This window comes from Diceros bicornis, chromosome 22 (genome assembly GCF_020826845.1).
Source record: "Diceros bicornis minor isolate mBicDic1 chromosome 22, mDicBic1.mat.cur, whole genome shotgun sequence".
Taxonomy (NCBI): Eukaryota; Metazoa; Chordata; class Mammalia; order Perissodactyla; family Rhinocerotidae; genus Diceros; species Diceros bicornis.
The window spans coordinates 4,344,074-4,371,728 of record NC_080761.1 but is presented as its reverse complement, the minus strand read 5'-3'; the positions used below and the strand labels follow the sequence as shown (position 1 = coordinate 4,371,728).

The 27,655-nt window shown below is 37.6% G+C and overlaps 1 protein-coding gene across 4 annotated transcripts in view; it reads left to right on the top strand.

The window, feature by feature from the left end:
* Nucleotides 1-27,408, top strand: part of ERCC6L2 (ERCC excision repair 6 like 2) — a 127,860-nt gene extending 100,452 nt beyond the window's left edge. For all 4 annotated transcript variants that reach the window (XM_058565448.1, XM_058565447.1, XM_058565450.1 and 1 more), the window contains 2 exons: nucleotides 19,692-19,873; nucleotides 26,320-27,408. In XM_058565448.1, the coding sequence (XP_058421431.1) occupies nucleotides 19,692-19,873; nucleotides 26,320-27,289 (1,152 nt within the window). In that variant the 3' untranslated portion in view covers nucleotides 27,290-27,408. The remainder of the gene's footprint in view (nucleotides 1-19,691; nucleotides 19,874-26,319) is intronic.
* The last annotated feature ends 247 nt before the right edge of the window (nucleotides 27,409-27,655 follow it).

Sequence of the window (27,655 nt, the reverse complement as noted above, 5' to 3'; positions counted from 1 at the left end):
GCAAAGCTTTTCCTAGCACTTAATTTGAAAGAAATTTGTCACCTGGGGTTTTCAGTGGGGACCACTGAATGATCTAGTGAACAGTCAGTTGTCTTATAATATCCTTAGAGTTAATGTAATAAGGGACTTTGAAAGGCTGTGCTTTTAGCGTGTTTCAGTGTAATCCAAAGGCCCAGTGCCAAAATACAGCTCACGAAAGCATTCTTCCATGACCCAAGCAGGCCGATTTTTGATATTCTCAGTTGATCTAGGAGTGTACCACATCTCAACCAAGACAGCATGTCTACAGTTTGACTACCTTGTAGGAGCTCTCTGAAAAAAGGTAGGCAGAAATATGCTAGGTTTGCCAGAAATTTGCTGTATTAGAATGAAGAGCATTTCAGAATCTTTTAAACAGACAGCTAATTGTTTTATTTATTTATTTTTTTAAACCACACCCTTTTTTTTTTTAACCATGCCCTTTTCCAAACAAACAAATTTTAATGTGAAAGGTCAGATAATTTGGCAAACCCCTGTAGTAGATGTTAATGAAATAATTTAACGATACTGGTTGTTAACTTATTTAAATATTTCTCAGAGAAGAAATTTACAGCCATTAATTCCTTCAAAAGTGTACCTCAGAAGCAACCCCTAGATATAGAAGCAATAAAGTCCCTTTGGAACCTTCTTAAGGAAAGTTGTAAAAATGAAAATGCTGGAAATATACTTGCCTTTAATTGGCGGGGGGCCCTTGCAAGGGAGTTCCTTTATCCTTACATTAGCAACACCAGTAGTTTTCAACCTTGTTCAGCCCTGACATTCTTGAGGTGGACAACACAATCCTTTCAGAAACCTTGTCTCTTCACAGTGATTTTCAGAGTGAGGGACATTTCTTACCAGGAAACAAATCGGACTGTCTACCCCCTGGGTTTTTAATATGCTCTTTGAGGCCATGTATCTCCCCCACCACACATAGACCAACTTAGTAGACATTTCTCAGGGTATATGAAGAAATCTGTTGTTAAATGACTAAATCATGATGGGTGTAAAATATTCAGGGAAGTTTTAAAGCCACTAAGCGGGAGGCCCAATCCCATGCCACTAAAACCAGCCAAGAACAGTCCATATAAACGTGCCCTGTCAGTGGCTGACTTCTTTAAGTTAACATATGATACAGTAAAATTACAACAGAATAAGATTCAATCCCGCAGATTTGACCTGTACCATTTAATACATCAGGTTAATGATATAGCTGTAATTTAGTGTCTTGAAAGTTGTAATGTATTATCTATATACAGAAATCACCTGGGGACAGTGATTAACTTACCATTAAAACAAAAAGGTGTTACTTGTTATATGAAATCAGAATTCTCAAAATAGATAATGATCATAAATATTTATGATGTTCTTAGTTTTTTATCAATGTCAAAAACTGAAACTACTGTATTTTTGACATAAAACTACAACCCCTGAGACGTACCTCATGCTTTCCTCCTTTTAGTTTAATTAGAAATAAATAAAAGAACTCATATAATTAGTCTCATCTTCAATTTGCTGAACTCTGTCATCTTCCAGAGGCAAAAGGAATTTTGATGGTTACAACTAGCCTAAAGCATGGACTCTACTCAGAACATCAGTTTGAATTCTAGCTCTACCTCATACTTACTGTGTGACCATGAGAAAGTTACTTACCTTCTCTGTGCCTCAATTTTTTGTGTTTAAAATACAAATAATTATACTGCTTAACTCAAAAGATTGTTGTGAAGACTAAATGAGATAATACCTGTAAAATGCTGTGAACAGTACCTGACACAAAGTAAACACTCAATGAATAGTAAGTATTGTTATTACTACCACTGGATAAGACTGATGTCAGGTCTGTAACTCCGCTGGAGAGTGGGGATCAATGAGGACAGCTAGTCCATAAACAGTTGTATGCAACCATATTTAACCATGAATAAAAGAATGGGTGGTACTAATGAATCTGGGGCTTTGGACTCCCTTTAAAAAAAGAAAACAAGAATGTTCATCACAGAATATTTTTCAAAATATGTGACTATTAAGTTTTTTCTTATGAAAATAGCCACTCAGGACTTTATAATTTATATTAATGTATTTTACAGTATTCTGTATTAGAATTGAAGTTATTAGTAACTTTTCTCTTGAATGCTGATAGATTTATTTTCTGCTTAGATTCATCAATTGAAGTGACTGCTTCTAATTCAAGATCTCCCCATAGCTGCTGACAGACATTCAGATGAGTGAGACATCACTCTGCCTGCAGACTAGTCCTTTTGCATTATCTCAATACGTAATATTCTTCGTTCTCCTCATTCTAATTCTGCTAGAAACTAAATACTACCCCAGTAATTTCAGGGAGATGGAATGATGATATATCATTTTGCTCTTTACTAAAACTATTTGTAAATATAGTTAAATTAAGAATTTCTGAAGAGACTTTAAAATAATATTATTTCACATAGATGAGATATTGATGACATTTCAAAGCCATCTCACAGAATTTCTAAGGAGAAAAATGTTCACAATCACCGATTTCATCATATCTGGTCAATATTATTTCAACACTTTTGGTGAGTAAATTATTGAAAGACACTGTCATCTTTGGTTACAGATGTATGTTATTACTCACTGAGAGGTTTTGCAGCTTGTAGTGTGGGAGTTGGTGGCAATAGTGAATTTGCAGTTTTGAAAAAATTTAAAAACAGTTATGGGAAGAAAAGAGAATAAACTAAGGTGAAGGGAAATGAAGCAAGATGAAGGCAAAAGAGACTCAGCCATAATGTTAAAAATGTCTGCAAACCTCTTGCTTCTGAAGTTTCCAGAAACCCCCAGACCTCCCACCTATAGCACAGAATCTTTCCTCTGGGGCTCACATCCAGAATCTTTTTGATTACTGAGAATTCTTCTGAGTGCTGCATGTCTGTCACCAAAGTTTTATTAGAGACCTTTATTTGTGTTTGAAAAGATTGTGTGTGTGTGCATGCGTGCGTGTGGTCTGTGTGTATGTCTGCAGCCAGATGCAGATGTGTTGCCTCCCTTCCTAGGAAAACAAAACAAATCCTGTTTATTTGTATAAAGGCAGCACACGATTACATAGGCCACAACGTGCAAATATTTCACTTCCACGGAGCACTACAGTTGCCTCTCAGTGAGAGCCTTTGACTAAATTGCTAAATAAGAAACTTACAGGAGAGAAGCAGTGTACACCACAGTCCTAGGTAAAATCCTGCGGTCTGTCAGAATTTCTCAGTCCTTTTGATGTAATTATGGATGACCAAAATGACAAAAGCTCTGAACTGGCTTTTCAATTTCAACTATATAATAAGAAAAGGCCTAAAATATACTATCATTTCCATGTTTCTTTTGGTTTCTTACAGTTTATACTTTTATAAATTAATTTCTGTTTATAGAATGTACTTTATAGATGTCTTGAATTAAAACTTATCTCTCCTAGAATAAATTTCTAATCATACATTATTTAGTAACACAAACTATATAAAATAAGAACTCACTTTGCCTTAAATTATACTTGGATATTTTAGAACTATTTCTGAAGACAGCCGATTTTAAAAGATGATATGTCTGATAACAAGAGGGGAAACCTGTGTGATTTAGGTTTCAGCTTATACCAAAATGAAATGTTTTGAGCATTTGAAGGAACCGATAATACCTTTGTTAGAGTTAATTTGTTCCTTTAATGTATGGAAGTATGTCACAAAACTTTGCTATACCTGTTTGTGATGTGGTGCATTTTTTCAGTCAACTGCATGTTTTCAACTGAAGTTTACTTAAAGTTTTCTGAAAAGAAATGTACAAAGACAGCATTCAATTAAGGATTAATCACTATGGCAACTGAGACATGGTGACTGAAAGGGAAAGGATGTATTCTCCCCTCAGTTTCCTGCCAGCTGTCATAGTCAACCTCTGCTGCCTGAATCCAAGCCAAAATATAGACTGTGACCAAATTGAAGAAACTATATCTGTATTTTTATAAATTGGTACAAGTATCAGACTATAAAAGAAGACTTAATCCCCTGAATTGGATGACAGACACTTGGCACTCTTGCCAGTGTTTGACAGAGAAGTAACGGGTCGCTTTGTAGTAAAACCTGGATTACTAGTAAACCCTTCTTTATGTGATTGCAGTGTGGTGTAAATGAGAGAACTAAGCATGCTGTCAGCCTGGGAGCGGGGGTGGCAGAGGGAGAGTGCCTTTTATATAACCAGGCGGGTTTAAGCACCGTTCAGAATACTGTAAATACAAGGTGTTATGTTAGTAAGAATTTCTCTTTCTTGTATTTGTATTAGATTGGCATTTTGTAGATTACTTAAAGAAAGAATTTCTATGAGCTATGGTGGATTTGATTGCAGTGTGTTTATACAGCTTTTGGAGTCAGCAAGGAGAGGTGGACTGTTTACAATGAGCAGACTTTGGGGAGATATAGCATTCCATTATCCTATTTTTTAGGATAGTGAATGGCATGATGGTTTAAAGTAATTGTTCACAAACGACTGGTTTATGAAGTAGTCCAATAAGTAAAGTTTATGGTTTCAGCATGTAATGGAATTAACTCTTACTGGGTGGGAGTTTTCATGGTCTTATCATTTTTCTTCCTATGCTAGATGTTAATTTTATGGTGTTTGAATCAGAAAGTTATTCTTTCAAGTAATATTAGTAGAGATTAAGATTTTTTAAATCGTGTGTGTATATGTATGAAATTATGTGACGTGTTGACATGAAAAAAGCTTTTGTGTTTCTATCCTTAGAACTATGATTGATTCAGAAAGATAGTATGTCATTTGTGAAGAACACCTGTTACCTAGTCAGAGGAAGGAGAATCTGGTGTTAACTACCAACATGCATACCTGTTCCGCTCCTCGCTGGAGGCTACGAGATGTGGCACCCTTCCTCACAGTGCCGTTACCAGGATTAATGTGACTGATGAGCTGATGTGTGCAAAACACATTCAGCCCCTTGCAAGAGAGGCATTAAAATTACTCAAAATATAATATCAATTTTTATGATTGTAATTGTGATTATTGCTTATCAGTAGCGTTGGTGAGTGAAATTCCCTCTTTTATTCTCTACAATGACCTGTTATTGTTTTTGTTGTTAATAGTACCAATAATAGAATATGTTAGAATACCATTAAAGGTATCTAGTCCAGTTCTCTAATTTTATAGATGAAGGACCTGCCTTGAACTATGGCTGATTTGTCATGAAGAATAATACAGAAAAGAAATTGTATTTGAAAGTAGTTATAAACTAATTTGACAATGGACTGGAATGACAAAAATAATCTTTGCATATTAGGAAGTAGTTTGATTCTAATTCTTCTCCTAGCTAGTCATTGTTCCAATTGCATAGAAGATAGATATGGCTTCTTTGAACAATTTCTCTGTTTAGAATAGTTGGAAGAGTCTAAATAGTTATAAAAGTACTATTTCTTCAATAATGCCTTCTGTGTAACAATGTAAAAGCTTAGAGATGTAAGGCCTCATTGAACTCTGATTGACTCCACCTAGTGACTTAAAGAATGTTAAGCACTTAACAACCCTTTTCAAATTATATTTTATCCCTCTATGAAAACCATGGTATCAATTGGACATGGCCACTTAATGGAAACACCTATTGCCTTGTCATCTGAGAATCCTGTCTCTGCACATATGAATTGTGAATTTTTATAGGACGAATAAAGCAAAATTATAGGGATTGGGAATCATGGTATTTTAGAATTTGAAGGATTCTTGGAAACTATTTAATGTAAATATCTTATTTTACTCATTTTTAAAAATGCAAGGGTAAGTGGCTTCCCTTAGGCTCAGCAGTGGCAGTCAGCTTAAATCCCTGTAGTTTTACTCCTTCTGCCTTCTCTTGTGCTTTTCCTCTCTTCCTGTGGTTTCTATTTTGTTTTGGAAGTTTTACTTTTTTTTTTTTGACTCCATTTTATTTTTACAATATGACAAATCAGTCTAATTTTCCAAGATAACTTGCCTGTAAAGAAGTACCTTCACTTTAGCAGTTAAACAAAAAATTCAGGTGGACTGAATACATCCTTCCCTTAAAAAATATTTTTTAGATAGTTAAAACTCTATCTGGACTCAAGAAATACAGCAAGACTGTTGGCAGTATCTGCTCTGCCAAAGATCTTTTGGCAAAGGCATGATTTTTTACTTTTTTTTCTTTATTTATGCTTTTTCTCTACCAGGAATAACCTTCAGCCTTACTTTTCTAATCCCCCAAATCTCCAAACCTCCTCTCCCTTGCAGGATCTACCTCAGATGTGTCATCTCTTCCACAAAGCTTGCCCCACTTTCTCCCTGAGCTGGAAGTAGGCTGTCCTTCCTCTTACACTCTTTCTGCTTCACCCAACAGTACTTTATATGGCCTATTAGTCTAAAGGATGATTTCCAAATTTCTATTATAGTTATGTAAGTACAGATCTTTCTCTTCTTTTCTAATAAACTCTGGACTTCGAAATAGCAGGATATATCTCTGATTCACTTATGATAACCCCAGACACCTAAAATAGTGTCTTGCATGTAATTGATGCTTTTTGAATACATTTAGGTTTTCAATTGTTTTCAGGGTGCAGTGAACCCCGTCACTATGTTCTGAGAATTTTTAAGTGTTTAAACTATCTTTTCCATGAAAAACTTTCATTGTTTTCCTGGAAATCTTTTGGAGATGACTTGACATTGTTCAGAGCTATCACTGACTATATTTAAGCAGCTAGGGAAAACAATCCCTCCCGGTCTGAAGGAGAAGTGTGCTCAGGTCTGCCTGGCATTCATGGTCTTCAATAAATTTACTCTGTCTACACCTCCAGCCATATCATCTACTGTCTGATCCTCCACTCCAGGTGGACCCAATTCAAGTTCCGCCTCCTCCATAAAGCCTCAGTCTTCAGAGAGCACTCTATTCCAAACTCCTTTCACACCCATTCTCTGTGCCAGTCATCATTGTAGACATGGCAGACACCACATTATTGTTACTTACCTCGTGTGTATTTGCTCTTTCCTCATGTATGTTACAAGCTGCTTAAGGATCGGGACCATGGTATACACTTCCATAAATACCACCACATAGCAACAAGCAGCTCAGAGTGGGAATTCAGAAAATGTTGGTTATTGGTAATTCCTGCATGAAAGTACTACATAATGCAGATCCCCACAACCATTTTCACTACAAGTGAAGTCTTCTCAACTCTTAGCTCCACGACTTAAAGTGGGTATATGGCAGGTAATGCAAAGATATTAGTCATTTTAGAGCAGCATAAATGCTAGTGTTCCTCATCTTCACTCATTATTTGTCAACTGTTGGCCATAGTGTGCTGGTATAGGAAACCCACTCAATGAGGAGAACATGGAGAATGGTGTCAGAAAGATATCCCTACCCATACATGACTTTCTGAGCTTTCCTCATCTAGCAATAATAAATCTAAACAGTCACTTGGGGCTTAATTTTCTCTCTTCTAAAGTTCTATGTATTGTGTTTCTTTTCCATGGCACACAAGGTCTGTCTCAATTTGGCCCCAGCCTGCTTTTCCAGTCTCGTTCTGAGACACTTATTCAGGATTGTTGGTGCTAACTAGATGCCAGGTACTGAGCTAGACACCGGGGATATAAAGATGAGCAGGCTCTTCCTAGTCAGCCTTCACCTTATGAACTAGCCCCCAAGCACACCATGAACTTTTACCCTTCCATGCTTTTGCTTCCATAGTTCTTTTGTTTAAAATTCCATTTCACCTGTGTCTGCCTATTGAACTCCTACCTCTTATATCATTCATGACAGTTTTCCCAAACAGCTTCTCCAAAACAGTGTAGATGTCTTCCTCATCTTTCATTTTACTTATTTATGTGTGTGTGTATCTGCTATAGCACTTATCACATTGTATTGTGTGATACTGTATGTATGTCTACAGGATGCTTTCAGCTGCAAGGAATAGAATAACCATCTAAAAGTGGCCTATACAATAGTTCATTGAACTAATTCACATAACAGCAAGTCTGGAGGGAGGTATTTCCAGGGTTGGTGCTATAGCCCAATGACATCCTAACGTTTCAGGCTCTTTCAGTTTCTGCCCTGTTATCCTTAGTAAGTTAACTTTTAGTCCCTGGGCTTTTGCCTCATGTTGCAGGATGACTACTGCGTCTCAAGAACTCATTTCCTCATACAAAGGTATCCGAAGACAGGAAGATGTGGTTCTCGTCATATATCTCTCCTTTTATTGGGGAGGAAAATCATTCTGGCAGAATGTGATTTACTAATCTCAGTTTATCCCACAAGAACTGAGAGAGCAATCCACCTTCCCTGAGCACATTTCTAAGAGAAGTCCAGTTTTGTTCAGACAACTGAGAGGGAAGCAGTAGCTGTTGGCAGGCCATCAACAACGTCCAACACCATCTCCCTGATTAGACTGTGAAATTCCTTTGCGTTAGGAACTGAATCTTATTCTATCTTTTATTCCCAGGGCCTAGAACAGTGCCTGGTACATAGATATTCAAATAGAGCTCACTGATTTTAACTGACTTTCTAGTAGATACTAAATAAAGCCTTCTCAAAGAGATTCTATAAATAAAAATGTGAAGAATTACTCTAATTTATTAGTATAAGTATAAATTTTTGTGTGGTGGATTGGCTTTAGGCAGGATAAATATGTCTGAACTGTGGTCCATGATTTAATAAGGAATTTGTGATAGTTTCACAAATTTCCTGATGAAGATAATATTCCTTTTAACATAACCAGAGTCAGCTCTCACAGCTTTCACAGCCAGATTGTTGGGAAATTGAGGTTTTATTTTAAAGATATCAGTCATCTTATAGCTAAATTACTATCAGAATCAAATTTCAATTAATCTATAAACAGTTTTCATGACTGTTTAGCATTAACTGCTTCAAAATGGAAGTGGAAAGCCCTGTCCTACTGCCTTATTCAGTATTTAAGGCTCTCCTGTTACTGTTGCCAGGTGAAATAATGAATACCTTAAGAGGAAGAACTTTTCACTTTGTTCATAAAAATTATTTGGTAAATATTTTCCAAAAATTAATTTTTCTTAGTTGTGTTATATTTGTGTCAGTGTGTATTCATCCAGCATCCATTTATTGAGAGCCTGTAGGAACATGACTCAGGACTCAGTACAAAACCGTATATGTGGCTGATCTCTCGATTAGAGGCATCTATGATCCAGTTTATAGGTAAGATCTAAACAATCAAATAGTGTCTGACAGTACAGGGACTCTTCCTATTCAGAGAGCCCCTCGATTTTGATGTATCCCTTTGGGGAGTGAAATCAGGATCTTGGGCCTTCATGCAGCATTATTGCTAATTGGTTTGATATGCTGTATATGGTTACATAAAATCTTAAATCAAGATAGACTCCATTTATATAATAAAGCTGTCAAGTGAGAAACTGAAATAAAAATGCAAGAAAAAAGTACACAAGGAAAGGCTCATGAAGCTGGACCTTGAAGCATGGGTAGGACTGTGTTGGGCAGAAGGCAAGGTTAGGGAAATCTGGTGCACCAGAATGAGTACCATGATGTGTTTGGCAGTAGTGAGAAGACTGGCTTAACCAAGCTGACTTATGTTGGACAACAGGGAAAGTAAAGCTGCATGGGGGCTTGGGAGCAGATCGTGAAAGGCCTTGTATTTAGAGAAATAATTAGTGAATGTTAAACTGACCTGAACAGACTGAAATGTTAGCGTTTATACTCTTGACAAGTAACTTTCAACACGTACAGAATATCTAACCATTCCATGGTTGAAGAAGGCTAAGAGCCAGGGCTGGAGCAGGTAGAGATGCTCATTATTCTGGGCAGAAGGACTATTCTGTTTTCACTCAGTAAGGAGGGAGCCTTGCATGTGCATGGACATAAAGCTGGGTGAAACCAAAATCCGCTCTTGATCATCCTGGGCAAATTTTCCAGCATGGAGGTATCAAGTATATGCTGACTAAAGGCATGCCAGTTTACTATAGACGAGCGGTTCTCAAAATGCGGTCCATGGAGTCCTAAAATATCTGAGACTCTTCCAGAGGTCTGCAAGGTCAGAACTATTTTCAAAATAACATTAAGTGCCCTTTTTACTTGTTGACATTTGCACAAATCATGTGAAAGCAATGGTGGGCAAACTGCTGGCAGCTTAGCATGAATCAATCAGTGGCCCTAAATTGTACAAGTAGTCACTGGATTCTTGACTACCACATACTTGCAGGAAAAGAAAACTAGTTTCTCTTATGAATATCCTTGATGAAGCAGTAAAAATTACTGATTTTATTAAATCTCAACCCTTTAGGACTCATCTGTTTTATATTCTGTTTGATGAAATAGCAAGTGCACATAAGCACTTGTATAATTGAACTACAAACTGAACTAGCCACTTTTTTTATGGAAGACTGTACTTGGAAGGATGACTGACAGACAAACTATGGTTATTTAGACTTGTATATTTGATAAATACTTTCTTAAACATGAACCTAGTGAGTATGTCACTTCAAGGAAAACAACAAACAGTACTTGTTGTCAGTGATAAAATTCAAGCTTTCAAGTGAAAATTAAAATATTGAAAACCTTGTATCTGCCACGATGACCATGATACCTTTCCAATACTTGAGATCTTTCTGAGGCAATGGGGAGGGATAAGAACAAATATGATTTTCCAGTGTTATATAATTGAATGTCTCAACATTTAGAAGATCTGTGTAACTCAGTTAATCAATATTTTCCAAAAGACCAGTTAATATTACAAAATCATGCATGGGGAAAAAAGTCAGCCGAAGTTCAAGATATACCAATGAATTTTAATTTAACAATATAAAATATTTACTGATATGGTTTCAGATTTTACATGAAATTAACCTTGAGTTTTGATATGTATCAAAAAAGAATATCTACAACTATCTGAAAAGGCTATTGAAATATTCTTGCCTTTTCTAACTACATATCTGTATTAGGGTGATTTTCTTCATGTACTCCAACCAAAACAACGTGGTTGCAACAGACTGAATGCAGAAGCAGATATGAGAATCCAGCTGTCTTTTCTTAAGCCAAATATTAAAGAGATTTGCAAAAATGTAAAACTTAGCCACTCTTTTTGCTAATTATTTGTTTGTTTGCTTTGGATAATATAAACTTTTTTTGTTAAAAAGGGTTATTTAGGTTAATATGTAATTGGCTTACTGTTATTTTTAATGAATTAATAAATATTTTAAATTTTCAATAGATATAACCACATAAACAAAAGCTCTTTGAGGTCCTCAATAATTTTTAAAGTGTTAAGGGGCCCTAAGACCAGTTAGTTTCAGAACTGCTTAGACCAAATGAAGAGAGTCACCTGGTCGTTAAATTCAGTTCTAGTGGGAGGTGCTTCCAATTGACCTTTTTCTATGTGAAAGGTTTACCTCCTCTCCTGCATGACTCAAAAAAGCATATCAGAATGGGAGAGAATGAAAATGATGTGGTTATAGGGAATCCACTCTAATTTACTAAAAAAGCAAATCAGGGCCGGCCCCATGGCTTGGTGGTTAAGTGCCTGCGCTCCGATGCTGGTGGCCTGGGTTCGGATCCCGGGCGCGCACCGAGGCACCACTTCTCCATCCATCCTGAGGCCGAGTCCCACATGCAGCAACTGGAAGGATGTGCAGCTGTGACATACAACTATCTGCTGGGGCTTTGGGGGGAAAAAATAAATAACTAAAATCTTAAAAAAAAAAAAAAAAAAAGCAAATCATTCACAGATTTCAGAACTTTATTTAATTAATAATAATCTGCATTAAACCTCACAACTAGTTGCAATGTCTCAGTGTCATTTGTGGCTTGGTGCTTGAAATGTTCTTCCCTGGACACTGGAGAGCCATTGGTGGCCTTGTAACCAAATCAGCTTACACTTAGTACCCTACACTTAATCCAGCTGGAGGCCATGGAAGAGGTAGGTGAGGAGCTAAGCTCATTGTGGTAAGTGCCAGCCACCGGAAAGGCAGGCAGGGGCCCCTGATCCTACTCTAGCCTTTGTCTGTAGGAGGTATTGAAGGGAATTGACTCCCTGCCCATGGAGGACTACGGGTATTAGTGAATATTCCCTTGTCTGCAGGCTTTGGTGAAGGTAATTACCACCGTCTCACCAGGCCCTTTCCCATAGGTTGACTGCTGTGGCTATCAGTGGCAGTGCATTCAAGTGCACAAATCCCAAGGAGATGGGACTTGTATGTTTCTATTTGTAGTGTGTGTCCCACAATATTCACCTGCTCTCCCAAGGCTGTCATTTGTTCTTTTAGATAGATGGGTTTCTTGGACAATGAGAAATGGACTGTTGTGGATAAAAAAGGAACCCAGGCTCAGGGCAGCCAATATAAGGTTGTCCTTTTGTGGCTCACTCAGAAAGCAAAGTACTATCAATATACATGTAGCTGGACTGTAACTATTACTCCTTCCAGGAGGAATGGAAGACCATAGTTACAAACTTTAATCTCTCTCTCCCCTCCAAAAATGTTTTGGATTTGAATCTAAGTGTTTGCTTTTTCAGATTTGAATGTCATTTTTAAACATAGGCAGAAAATTTGACTTTCGTATATATTTGTGGTGGGTCCTCTAACCAGCTGGCTTTTCTACAGAGGGTGAGTGAAGACAATTCAGGAGTAGCCTTAGGTTTTTGTTGAGTATTGGAAAACTGCATTTACAGTAACATTTAGTACCTCCAGGCAGAAATGTTGAACAATTACTTTGAGGATATAGGGGCTTTTTCACCCGCGTGCAAAGATCCTGAAAACTTTTGTCATTTAGACTCTCAGATGCCATTTGAATGAATTTATTTACATGTGCTGTATGTTTTTATAGTATTCCTGGTTCCCTGCTTTGCAAAGACAAACAAGTTTATGACTTTTTATGTGTTTACAGGGTTTGGCCCTTATCCAGAGATTTCTTTTTTAATCTTTTGAACAGATGTGTAAACAAAAGCATTGCTGCCTCTCAGACTTCACTATTTAAGGTTTAATGAAGGAAAAAAATGAAAGAGCACTTGATTTTCTAGGCTTTAGGGCAAAGTTGGGGTGATCAGGCCAGTGAGAGGGCCTGTGGCCACACATGTGCCCATGTGTGACAGTGACTATAGAGTGGCTTGTGGAAGCTCTGTGCTGTCCTCAGGAACAAGCTGTAGACCAAAGAGCTTTCCTGTGGCAGGCAGATCCTCTGGTGATCTTAGAATCCAAATGTTAATTAATCTTTCCATTCAGGCTTCTCTGTGGGTCAGAGCCGTCAGGACTTCCCATGCCTTTGAAAACTCCTCCCTGTTTCCAATTTTCTCAATGACTAATCAAGCCTAATCATCTGTTACGGAAAAAAACCAGTGAATGTTCAATATGCACTGTTCTTTGTTCTAGTGAAGTTTGCTCTGTAAGGTGCTTTCTGCAGAAACCAGCTCAGCAGACAGGTCCATTCCAAAATTGCTTAATAAAAGATTTCACTAATTCCTGGTAACCTCCTGTGGACAGGTACTTATTCTATGAGGACGTCCTGCTTCATTGGGCACTGTCCCCTCCAAGCTTCCTCTACTCCGTGGGAGGTACAGATGAGCAAGGGAGAAGGAATCAGCATTCTCTACACCAGCTATCCATATGTCTTCAGGAATTAGCCCCAAGGACGTTTAGAAAGATGGCAGAGATTACAATAGTATTTCTTCTGCCAAAATGGGAACTAGAGGCTGTTCATGATTGCTTTTGAAACTCACTCTACTGGATTGTAATGTTTCTTGCCATGTTTGTTACAGGTGGATGGGTATGGGAAAGACTGATCCCTATCAGACTTTTCTCATTTCCTTGCTATTCCTACCTAGGTGCCCTCTACAGTTCTTCAGTAAGTTACCTCCAAAATTATTTTTTACTTCAAAGACTATTAATAGAAAGAGGTAGTGCATGAAGTTTCCTGTATGTAAAGATAGATTTCATATGTAGCAGACTACATAGAAAAATGCTAATGTAATCATATGGCTTTGAGGTAGGGGGAATATTCCCTTTTTCTTTTCTAAGTACACTGATATCAAAGATTGCTATCTGCAAACTTTTAAAGAGTCAGTTTTATTTTTTCTTACTCTTTCATACTGAAAATCTATATATACCTTAGCTTCTTTTTTCAGTTAGGCCTTTCAAAAAATAACTATTGGTTCAATTAAAATAATGCAACTTGGCTTAGATCTAATGCTTTGAAATATAGACAGTGCACTTTTGGTTCAAAGGAAAAAGAAAGCATTATCAAAGATCATTTGAATGTTTCATACTGTTAGTCTAAAGATAAGGAGCTTTCCTGGTAGAACCAATATGAACCTAAAACTTCACAGTAAAAAGAAAGAAGTTGCACAGAATTATGTACAGTTGATTAAGTCTAGTGTGGGTTCATTTTGGCCACTCTAGAAGAAGGAATTTTTCCTTACAAAAGTGCCCTCTTATTTATTGTAATCCTGATGTATATCTTATACCACTTAAAATAATTATAGCTTTTATTTTACAGAATGTGTACATTATACATTTTTAAATAGTAATTTTTATGATATATTTTCAAACACATTTTACAGATATATCAGAAAAATCAATGATGATTTTATAACTTTATCAAAATTAGATCAAAGCAGATATTCATGAAGTCTTTGAAGTGTTCCTTTCCAAGTTAAACATTTAATTGTTGATCAGTAAGACTATTTTGGCCAAAATATATTAGAACAACTACCATTTATAGAAATAATATATACTTAATGTTTTAGTTGAATTAAACAATCTTTTATATTCTGAATTTTATTTTTAATAACAAATAATTACTTTTGTAAAGAACTGTGTCGTGTGTTTAAATTTTTAATTATATAAGTCAGATTAGGACTTACATAATCAGCTCTAGCCCACCTTTCAGCTTTTTAGACCTGTTTAACTGTAGTCTGGAGGAGGGGAGTTTTTCCCTAACTCTTTCAATTCTGAACTGACTGTTCCATGTAGTATGTATGTGGCCAAAGGAGGCAGACATATTACTACTCATAAATTAGAGTTATTGCTTCAGTATTTTCTGATAAATTCAGCTTCTTAAGTAACACCCCATTTCCATTCAATTAATCTCATCATCAAATGGATTTTTTAACTGTATGTTTACATTATTTAGAAGTGATTCCTTACACTTACTAAGTTTTATTTTCAATATAGATTCCATAAGTTGAATTTGATTTTTTCATACAAATAGCTATTGTAGAAATACCTAACAATTCTCAATAATTTATAAAAGGAAATAATCATGAACCTAGCAATAACTAAGTTATAAATTATGCACTAACAGTGTCAACCTTTCTAAAATACTTATTAGCAGAAATATACTATACAAAGTTCTTGTCTTCATAGTTCCATCCTTATTATTATAATCATAAACTCTAAGATGAAGGAAAACTTCATCAAAATCACAGACTATAGAGGTACTTCCTCAAAGCAAATCCTGATGGATAATTTTCAAGAAACTTTTAGAGAAAAAGTTAGGAACATTTAGGGGCTTTTGCAGAAACTGGGATTACTGCTTTTTTTTTTTTTTTTTTTTTTGTGAGGAAGATCCGCCCTGAGCTAACATCCATGCCAATCCTCCTCTTTTTGCCGAGGAAGATTGGCCCTGGGCTAACATCTGTGCCCGTCTTCCTCTACTTTATATGGGTCACCGCCACAGCATGGCTTGACAAGTGGTGCATAGGTGCGCACCCGGGATCCGAACCCGCGAACCCTAGGTCACCACAGCGGAGCGCGTGCACTTAACCGCTACGCCACCAGGCCGGCCCCATTACTGCTTTCTTCATGTCATGATCACAGAATCTCCTATCAAATACAGACAGCGTTTCAGTTGTTAGCCATTTTACTCTCTGGGGAAAAGAGGAGTGGATTTATTTTGCTTTCTTGAGCAAGCAACCTCACCTTCTATCCTAATGTTAAGGAGGGACGGTATTATCTTTTAAATTCCTAATCCAGCTCATTTTACTGAATTTTTCATTACTTGAGCCTTCATTACTGTTGCTACTTCATAGTGTTCCCTCAGTGTCATATGACTTCACAGCTTTGATCTAAGTGGTAGTGAATGAGTTTGAGTCCAATTCACATAATCTGGAATCTTTTCATCTTGGCCACAGGCCTTGTACTTTGTTCTATAATAAATTATAATTGTCACTACAATTGCACTGCACTATGGCACTATTTTTCTTGTATTGGCTGTTGTAAAGGATACTATTTTACTATGAAGTAGTGAAACCAGCTTTTATAACGAGCACCAAAATGTTTATTAAATTAATTAATAAACAAAGTTTTGTTTCACAGCCTTATTTCAGTAAAATGTTGAAGTACCCTACTAAACTGGGAACCTGAACCTAGATAGATTTTTTAAAGTAAAAGATAGGATACTGAGCCCATGTGAGAGAAGAATGCTTTTCCCTTTTTATTATTGTCCAAAATAATCAGTTTTAAAATGTAGAATATTTTGCAAAAATTAGAGATCCACGTCTGATATCTGTGGTTGGAAAAGCTGAATTTTCCTGAGGAATTTATAAAACTGATATAAGAAAAATGTATCTGTATGAAATGTGAGCTTTGTATGCTGCCAGTGTCAGAAAGACCCAGATAATCATGTAAATAATTGGAAATTGCCATTGCCTGGCCTGATTTCTCCGTGGCCTCTGTAGTGCAGTATGTGAGGAGGGAGCACCTTTGGTTGGCCCAGTTCCTCCCTTTCTGTTACTCCCTTTACCCTCATGTGAACATCCCTGTCTCTCCTTACAATATTGGATAACTGTTTCTTGGGGATCATCCAAGACCATGAGCCTTTTTATTAAGAACTTTTAACATTCATCTTGTTTTCTCATGATGTAAAATAAATGCATCAAATCTCTTTCAAATTTATCTTTAAAGATCGGCATTTTTCTCTCTTTATTAACAATATTTTAGGATTTAACAATTGATGTCTTGAGTAAAGTACTTTTAACATTACTGACTGATACAAAGCCCTGGTTCAACCTGGCCACCTGGCATTTTGTGTTTGTCCATCTGAGTCACAGTAGGTTTTGAAGAAGTCAATTTATTTTCATTAGAAATGGTTTGCTACTAAAGAACATATAGTAACTGTCTTATGTTTTATTTATGTTCAATTTATTTCAATAGATGAACCTAAATATAAGTTAAAAAGAGATAAATGATTTATTAAAAAAAGAAAAAAACTAAATGTGCCATCTGTAAAAAAAAAAAATGGGCTTGTCACTTTTAATTCCCTTAAGGGTAAGGGCCTCTTTGTATGTGGAAATATCTTTGTTCTCAACTGCATAGCATGGCGGTAGGAGCATAATAGATGCTTAGTAGATATTTGTGAAATGAAAGCCATTCCCTACCCACAGTTAGTAATATGTACCACTTCAATCCCACTGAACTCCTATAAGAGAAAAATAATTATCTCATCAGCAAGAGTCTGTGTCTAGTAAACTCTTATAGTTTTCGTATGTTTGGAAATTTCTTAAATGATAGTTTATCTGGCTATAGAATTCTCAGTTGACAGTTTTTTCTCTCTGCATGTTGAAGATATCTCATTGTCTTCTGATGGTGTTGTTGGTGGTGGTGTTTATGAGAAGTCTGCCTTTAGTTTGATTATCATTTCTTTGTGGGATATCGTGTCTTTTGTCTCTGGTAGTTTGTAAGATATTCACGTTATCTGTGATATAACGAGGTACAGATTTATTTTCATTTTTCCTCCTAGAGATTCTCTCTCCTTTTTTAGTTTGAGGATTTGTGCCTTCTTCAATTCTCTGCCATTATCTCTTTGGTAATATCTGTACCATTTTCTCTGTTCTCTCTTTCTGGTACTTTAGAAATTTTGGTATGTCTTCTGTCTCTTAATTTCTCTTTCTTATTTTCTTTATTTCATTCTCTGTTTTTAATCTCTGCACTGAATTCTAAGTAATTTTATTCTGTAAGTTTATCAGCTATCATTGTAGGAGGTTGTGTAGTCTGCTGCTTAACTCATATTATGAGTTTATTTCTATCTCTATTTTTTATTTTAATATTATGTTTCCTTTTTAAAGTTTGAATGTGGTCCTTTCTCAGATCTGCCTATATATAATACCCAGTTCTTGCTGATGGATTCTATTTCTTCCTTTATCTTTCTGGACATGCTAATGATTAAAGTCTCTCTTCGATTGCTTTATTATCTATAATTCCTCAAATATGGATTCTCACATTTGTTGCATCTGCCCACTTCCATGGTAGTGGGTTTTATATGTTTTTTATAATTTTTGCCTGAACTCTTCTTCTCCCCTCTCCCCCCATTGGAATCACAAGCGTTCTCTGGATTATGGAAGTGTTCCTATGGTATGTTTGTGTATTCATTGAGATCTATGGTTTTCACTGGTTCTGGGCCAGTTTTTTACGTTAGTTTTTAGATTTTAGTTTTAGATTTTTCCATACCACCCAGGTGCTACAAAAATCAGATTCCACAAATGGCACAGGCTGGGCATTCCATGTTTTCACCAGTGATTCTTTCTATCTTGAATGAGAAGGTAGCCTGCTTCTATCCTGTGTCCCCAATTTGGGCTTTCCTAGCTTTAATTTACAAATTGGATATCCTTTTAATTTCTGCTGTGTTTTTGGTTTGTTTGTTTGTTTTTCAATTCTGGGAGTTAGATCATTTCCATCTCCCCTCTGCATATGGGGTCCTGCAGACTCTAACTGAAGACCCCATCCCTGGGGGCTGCTGAGCTTCAGCTCCCACTCACCACTATGTTACTTCTTTGTTTTTGGCACCTAGAGATTTTCCTTTCTCACTTTTGAGCTCAAATATAATTTTATTGGTGCTGTTGTCCAGTTGCATCCATTATTTCTCTTTTTGGAATGGGATGGGGACTTTCCACATATTCACTGTACCATCTTGTCAAGGAAATTGGAACTATACAGTTTAAAATTATTTTTTTCTTGACCCACTGTTTGTAACAATTTATGTTAAGCAAACAACCTATAGTCTGTAAAGTAAATATAATTGCATCTATAATTTCAACCAACTGTAATTAGCATCTTAGAATCACTAAATATTCTTGCAACCTAGTAGAGATTGAAGTAGGATTTATGGAAATGGTTTCTTATTTAATTATCACATAAAGATTATTTTTTAAAAGTTTGACTACTTATGTAAAATTAAATAGCTGAAAGTCTGCTTAATAATATTGAAAGAACTTACTGAATTTAAAAGTTTTAACTGTCTCATTTTTATGCCATTATTTATATAATCATTACTTTTTATCCATATTTAGGATAGTAGATGTCAGCATGTGTATCAGTATGCCCACAGTCTTGACAACAGAAACATCATATTGCCATTACTTTTACTATATCTTTAAGAAAGATATATCTTTAATATATATCTTAAATAATAGATAAAATAAAAACATGATATTATTGCCATTACTTTTATATCTTTATACTTTATACTTTATACTTCATTACTTTTGTATCTTTAAGAAAGATATAAAGGTAATTTCTTCCTGTATCTTCTTTTTAAAGATCTAGGTTAACATCTTCTGACAATGATATCAGTTGAGAACATGATATACTTGATTATAAAGAGTATTGGGAAAAAGTAAGACAGTCTCCTTATTTGATCAAAAATGTCTATTTTTTTCAGACTTAGTTTTTGTTTCTCTCCCTTTTTTCAGACATATAAAGAAAAAATGAAGGCAGATACATTGACACATACAAAGAAAGGCCCACAACCAGGTAAAGGAGGCATTTCATTTCCCCTTCACATTTCACACCCTGTGAGCCAGAAGACGAAAAAAGTCTACCGTACAGACCAGACCACCTTCATAATTGGAGAAACGCCAAAAGGGATCCGCAGGTATGTGGTCTATGACAACATTGGACTTTATGAATAATTCTCAAAAGAAACATAACTCCTTAGTAAATTACAGAAATTATTTGAATTTTAACCATAGCTAGCATCTGAATATTTCAGGAAAATCTGAATTTGTACACTTTAAAAATAAATTCCAAATGTTTTAGGTGTTTTTATAAGGCTAATCCCTCAACTGATTAAAAAAAAAATGAAGTCATTTTCTATAGATAAATAAAATACTTAAGTGCATGATATTCATTCATTCATCGAATACTTACTGAGCACCTAATACACACAGGCATTGTGCTGGGTGCTGAATATACGGTGATAAAAAAGACAGACATAGAGCTTACAGTGCAGTGGGATAGGGGTTGGTATCAAACTATAAAATTTTCAAAATATAAAAACTTATAAATAAATAATTATAAAATGGTATGTTATACGAAAGACATGGACAGGCCTCCTTGATAGAGAATAATGGGATCAGGAGGGGTGAACTGCTTTAATCTTGGGTAGTCAGGGAAGACCTGTCTACACAGGTGACATTAAAGTTGAGACCTGAAGGATAACCAGGCAAAGAACCAGAGTAAGAACATTCCTGAGAGGGGAAGAGGTTTGGTGTGTTCGAGGCACTAAGAGAAGACTGCTGTACTGAGTGCATAATAAACCAAGCAAAGAGTGGCATGAGGTGAACATAGAGACGTAGATGGGGCTGGAGCAAAGCCTTGTAGATTGTACAAAATAGTTTGGATCTTGTTCCACATGTAAGGGAAAGCTGTTGAAGAGTGACATGATCTGACTTATGTTTCTAAGATTGCTCCAGCTTCCGTGTGGAAGAGGCAGAGTGCACCAGGGGAGACCATAAAGAACTAGGTAATGGTGGTTTGCCATAAGAGTGTTTGCCATGGGGATAGAGCCAAATGGATGAATTCAGTTTGGTGTTGGACTGGTAGCTGAGAAAGAGAGAAGATGGGATTACTCCCAACTTTCTGTCTTGAGCAACAGATTGGACTTACTAAATGGGGAAAACTAGGAGAGAAATAAGTTTGGAGTGAAAAAAATCAGGAGTTCTCTTTTGTTCATATTAAATTTGAGATTCTATGGAAATGTCAGATAAGCAGTGGATATGCTACTCTGGGATTTGGGGACTGGAGATCTAAATTTGGAAGTCATCAGCACAGAGATTATAAATGGTTTTTCGAGCCATGGGACTGTGTGAACAGCCTAGGAACAGAGCACTGAGGAGGGGAGAAGCCCCAGGACTGAGCCTGGAGGCGACAGAGGCCCGCAGGGTAGGAGGCACAGTGCAAGGTCCTGAAGTCCCAGAGCAGTGAGAGTTTCAAAAAGGAGAGAGCACTTACCTTTATGGAAAGCTGCTGAGAACCAGAATCAGAGGAAGTGGAAAGTGCCTCCGGGATCTGCAGCAGAGAACTCCTCGGCTGCCTTGATATAGGCAGTCTGTGTAGGCAGATGCCGGAGTGAGGTGGGCTCACAGTGAATGGGCAGACCCTGTGACGGCTCTTTAAGTTTAGATGTGAAAAGTGGCAGTAGCTGGAGCGCACTGTGCCGTCAAGGGTAGGGTTTTTGTGGTGAGGAAGATCAGCCCTGAGCTAACATCCATTGCCAATCCTCCTCTTTTTGCTGAGGAAGATTGGCCCTGGGCTAACATCCATGCCCATCTTTCTCTACTTTATGTATGGACCCCTGCCACAGTGTGGCTTGACAAGCGGTGCATTGGTCTGCGCCCTGGATCCGAACTTACGAACCCTGGAACGCCAAAGCCGAGTGCGTGAACTTAACGGCTACACCACTGGCTCCAGGTTTTTTTAAGTTGGGAAGATAATAGAACCTGTTTGTGTGTTGAGGGAATGGAAAGTGATAACAAGTGAAGTCCTGGAGGCAGGAGAGGGTGGGACCCAGACCACTGGCGAAGGTGTAGCCTTTGAGAGGCACTGAAAGAGAAGGGACAAAGGTGGGCACAGATATGGATATTTCCTCGATTAACTGAGAATTAAAGTCATCAGTTCAGAGGGAGAGAGATTTAGAGAGAGAGAAATCATTAAATAAATCATTTATAAAGTAGGAAAGCAAGTATAGTGAGACTAGCATTCCTGGGTGATAGTAAGTCCCTGTTTGAGAGTAAAACCATCTGGGCAGTTGTGCAGGCTTCATTCAGCAAGCATCAGTTGCAGACACAGAATAGGGAGATGGCTGGGTTTTACCAGGGATTAGAATGGAGGGAGAGAGAAGCAAGGAAGGTGAAGGAATGTTTGCAAAGGAGTGATTATAAAATTGAACCTAAGCTGGACAAGGGGAGATTGATGATAGTGAGAAAGCAGAAGAGTCAGTGAATTGGAAGACTTGATGAGGTGAAAAGTATATTTCTGCATTGTTGTCATGGAGGTGATTGAGCAGTTGAGCTGGACATGAGATGATTGAATTCAGGGATTTGGAGGTGGTTCAGTTAACGATAATGACAGTGGCAGTATACGACCTTGGGAATAGGAGCCCGACATGGAATTAAGTCTTTGGAGGTGAGGGAAAGAAACTAGTGGGCTAGGAGTTGGGTGGGACATCCACATGGATATTGATAATAATTGTGAAGAATGATGGCAAGAGATGGGGTAGGAAGCAACATTAATCCAGGATCTTGAGTGTTCAGTCACCAGTAGGAAGCAACTAAGGGGTCAGTTAACAAAATAGGGGAGAGAATAGTTTAGCTGGATAGTGTAAACCTTAAGGAGAGCAAGGAGTTTTTAAGAAAATAATAGTCTGGAATCTGCAATGTGAAGTATGAACCCTGAGGTTTAAGGGTGTGAGTTATAAGAGGCTTGACTTTCGAGGGACTCATGGGAGGAGGCAGTATGTTGAGGAGACAGAGGGACCATTCAGGTAGAAGACACAGGGGAGTGGTAGATCATAGCCTGGTTCTGGGGGCACCCAGGAATGGCTGGAAGGGTTGGATGGGGGATTGGGTTAGATGGGGGATGTCGAGACTAGGAGGGCATGTGAGGCCAGTGGCGATGGGTAACTGAGGAATAATGACTGAGGTAAGCAGGGATGAGAGGCAGGGTCGAATTGGTCCTGAGAGATTCTGTGGACAGTGAGAAAATGGTGATGGTTTTGTGGGTTCCAAGTGCTTCCCTCAGGGATTTGGCAGCTCCCAGGGAACGAGCCCCTTAGCTGCCTAGGGAAGGGCTGGTCCCTCAGCTTGTCCTGTGTGGCTCTCAGCTGCCCGCCGTTGCCCAGAAAGGTGAACACCCCTCACTGCTACAGCCACGCATCTCCTCACAAACAGACTTACAACAGTGGTTTTTGCTGGGTGTGCCTTTTTACTTTGGGCAATTATTTTGCTTGGAGGCCAGCCAGACACATCTTACCAGTCTTTGAGAAACACGTGTCTTCATCCCCTTTTGCACTATGTATAAAAGTAAAAGTATTAACAATGATTAGTTTTTGCTTCTCGTCCTTTTTTCTCTACCCAGTCTAGGGAATAAATGCCTCATGTTAGTAAAAAGGTGAAGGGCATCTAATATTAGAATGCCAACATCTGAACTGGGGAACAGTGTCCAAACGGCTGACAGCTCCTTCCTGCTAACCATTGTGCTTTATGAGAACAAAGACTGTACCATGCTGCAGCCCCCTGGATCCTCTCAACGAAGTTCTCAGTCCTACCTTCCCTGTGGAAAGCTCAGACAGAGAGAAGATGACTTTAACTCTGTTCCACCCCTTCTCCCCCAGTTCCTCAAGAAAAGGGGAAAGAAATTGAATTTTATCCGTGATACATAACTACACTTGATAGACTTGCTGAAAGATACCTATATAAGGTTTCCTTTTTTTTTTTTCTTTCTCTAAGTGGTTTATGAGTACTAAACCATGTGAGTACTAAGTGGTTATGAGTACTACTCTAGTTTGCTAAATTTTCCTCACAAAATGGCTAGCTTATATGCCCTGGTTGTACCTTGTAGTTCCTTAAATTTTTAGAGAAAATTCTTTTAAAGACCAAGAATTACAAAAGCGAGTTAGAAGGCCAAAATAAAATGAATTATAATCGTAACTCCTCCTAAAAAGGGAAACCACGTGGCATAATATACTTGCATACTACTCAGATAAAGTGGGGTCAGAAGCTGTCCTTCCAGTGGTGACAGAATGGCAGGGTTATGGGTGACGTCAGCACAGCAAAGGTGAGAGTCCTTTGGCAGCTGCTGAGACACCACCAAGTCTTGGATAAATAAAAGACATTGGCCTGTAACCTTGCCAATAACTTAATCTTTACAGCACAAATATTTATTAGAAGGGCCATGAAAATGGATTTGGAGATGATTAATAAACAAAATAACAATACCTCATTATTTCATGTGAAGTGAAAACTGGAACCTTTTAAGAACATGCTTGTTGCTTCCAACAAAAACATTGGCAATTTCCAGGACAGAAATTTGGAAGCTTGTATTTGTGCTATTAAATATTCTGTGGGCAGTGTGAGTGGCTGTTGATGAGGCATAGATAGCACGAGGATTTGGAGCAGTTCACAGGTCCCCTGTGGTGAGAACCAGAAGCCATGGGGCTCATCTGAAGCCACAGGAGAAAGTCGTGAGCATGCAGGATGGATTGCCACGAAAATCAAAGGATACACAAACTTTATATAACCTGGTCTGGTGGCAAAAATAATAGTGACTTTAAAGCTCCTACTTACATACAATTTTTAAGTAATCATTATTTTTCCCTCAGGGTTCTCTGTTGTGTGCAGGATGAAATTCAGACTTCTGAAATTGGCTTATGAAGCCCTCGTGCTTTTTCAGCCTCTTCCTTGGCAGTTTCTCCTCACCCTGTGTGCACCAAGGCCTCTTGGGCCTGGACCTGTGCATGTCCCTTCCTTCCCTAGAAGGCTTCCTCACTCATCTTTACCTGACTGGTTGCGGTGACAGCAGAGAAGCCTTCCCTACCCTCCTTGCCCACACCAGGCGCTGGCTTAGCTACCCCTTCTGTGGGAGCCAGCAGGGCCCTGTATTTACCTCCATCATGGGATTATCACTCCCTTCTGATTTGATTTTCTGCATCTGTCTCCCCCAACTAGACTGTAAACTCCTTGAAGATAGGGAACTGGGCTTGTTGACTGTTGTCTAGTTCTTACTACAGTGCCTAGCACATAAGAGGGCTCTATAAATATTTATTGAATAATGAATGTTTTAAGGAAATATTATATAAAATATAAATATAATTCTAAAATTTGGGGACTTTTAATCATGTGCTGCAACACCATCTGTGGCTTCTGTTTAAAGGAATGTTTACAAACATTGGGCTCTCCTGCTTCATGGCCCAAACTCAGCATCAGCAAAACAATACCTTAGTCTGCTCAGGCTGCCATAAAAAAATACCACAGACTGAGTGGCTTAAACAACAGAAGTTTATTTCTCACCGTTTTGGAGCCTTGGGAAGTCCAAGATCAAGATGCCGGCTGATTTGGTTCCTGGTGAAGGCTCTCTTCCTGGCTTACAGATGGCTTTCTTCTCACTGTGTCCTCACATAGCAGAGAGAGAGCTCTCTGTTGACTTCTTATGACCTTGTTTAACTTTAATTACCTGCTAAAAGCCCCATCTCCAAATACAGTCACAGTGTGCATTAGGGCTTCAACATATGGATTGGGGGCGGGTTGGGACACACAATGAAGTCCACAGCACCATTACCTGGGGAAAGGAGCAGAGTCTAGTGCCCAGTATCCGAAACAATCTTTCTGTCTTATCTCACCAGGGCCCCAGAAGGCCGACTTCCTCACACATGCACGTAATAGCTCCTATTAGTATCTTACACTAAGAATTAAGCTCACTTCTTCAAATAGCATCTCACTTCTTAGTTTAGCTATCTGTGCTGAAGGCAGACCAACTGGAGGAAGAAAGAGGAAGAATGAATCTCAGTTTATCAGTTTAGAACTTTTCTTTAGGTTCATCAAAAAGTTGTGAGAAATTTCTATGTTGTATTTGTGGAAGAAGGGAAAAAAGGAGAGAGAAGAAAAAAAATACTTTCTTTTCGGAATTTTTTCTTTTCTATTCATTAACACCCTTCTTTGACAGTTTTATTTCATGGGACTTGAATGCAATATAGATTTTCAAATACAAATTATATAAATTATGATTCTCCTGTTAGTCATAAATTCGCTGACTGGAGGAGTAGCATGCTGGAATCCCACAATTCCCAGGAAATACCTAATGGTATAAATCAGAATAACTTAAGAAGCTGGTGATTTCATAAGCTAAAATATTTTCTTCAATAACATAAGGAAAGAGGTCACATTCTGCTAGCGTAAAATACATTTTCATTATGGAATTAAGCTAACATATGCTAACTGAGTAAGAGTACGTTGTTTTGTCTCTACATGTCATATCACTGATGACGAGTTCTTTAAAAATAAAATGTAATCACGATAACCACTGGTTTGTTTGTTAAATCTTCAGAAAACAATTCGAAGAAATGGCTTCTTATTTTAACTTGCCTTGTGTAAAGGAATTTGCTAAACATATAACTAACGCCACATCAGAAGAACGACAGAAAATGCTAAGAGACTTTTATGCTTCTCGATATCCAGAAGTAAAAGAATTTTTTGCAGATTCTGCTTCAGAATTCATTAAATCTGCCTATGAGGAGGGAGAGAGAGTCAGGAATAAGTCTGAAAAAAGAAAATCTCTTATAAAACAAAGGCTGTCAGATTCTGAAGCTTTCTCATTTAAAGATTCTACCAAAAAAATTTCTCAAATTTGCAGCCCAAAAATATATAAAGGAAAATCAATTAAATTTCAAAATCACGGTTCCTGTAGAGAAGAGGTGTTTTCTAATGATGCAGAAACTAAGAAATTACCTGTTAGCTGTACCCAAGAGCCGGGCAATGGGAAAAAAAGCCAAGCATCCCAAAACACTGTACCATCCTGTTCGCTGAACAGTAAATCTGAATCACGTGAAAGAAAGTTAGAAAATACCATGAAAGACCAACAGGACCTTACAAGAACTGGTGTTTCAAGAAATGAATCCCTTTTCAAAGAGGAAAATAAAAAGATAGAAAATTCAATGTTAGGAAACACTTCCGTGGTAGGCTTACTCGGTGACACCTCTATTCTTGATGACCTCTTTAAAAGTCACGGGAATAGTCCTACACGACTGCCAAAGAAAGTCATTTCAGGGCCCATGGAAAAAGCAAAACAGAGACCAAAAGATTTCTGGGACATCTTGAATGAGCAGAATGATGACAGTCTTGGTAAACTCACCGACTTGGCAGTGATAGAGACTCTCTGTGAAAAAGTGCCCCTTGCTGCATCCTCCAAAAGGAAAGAGGAGCTAGAAACTTCTCTTTGGAAATCAAACAAGAACTTTTTGTGGAAAAAATTTCACTCAAGTGATACAGATGAAAACACAACTAATACACAGGAGTGATACATAAACATAGAAATGAATTACTACAACCAGTGACCTTCTGCCATCACTGTTACAACACTGTATTCCACACTAGTTATGTTACCTTGAACACAGGTGTCAACATATACTGCTATTAAACTCTTGATCTAGGGGTTTTAAGTCTAAAATGTTATCATGTGTTTGTTTTCCTTGATATATCTGATTTGATCTTTTAAAAAATATGACTTTTTATAGTATAAACCTTCTAGGTTTGTTATGTGGAGACCTGGGGCCTCCTCTTGCTGTATAATTATGTGACCTTAGATAAGGCACTTACCCTGGGTGCAGCCGTTTCCTAATATGAAAGATGAAAGGTTTGAGCTCAATCAACGTGAGTGTCCTTCC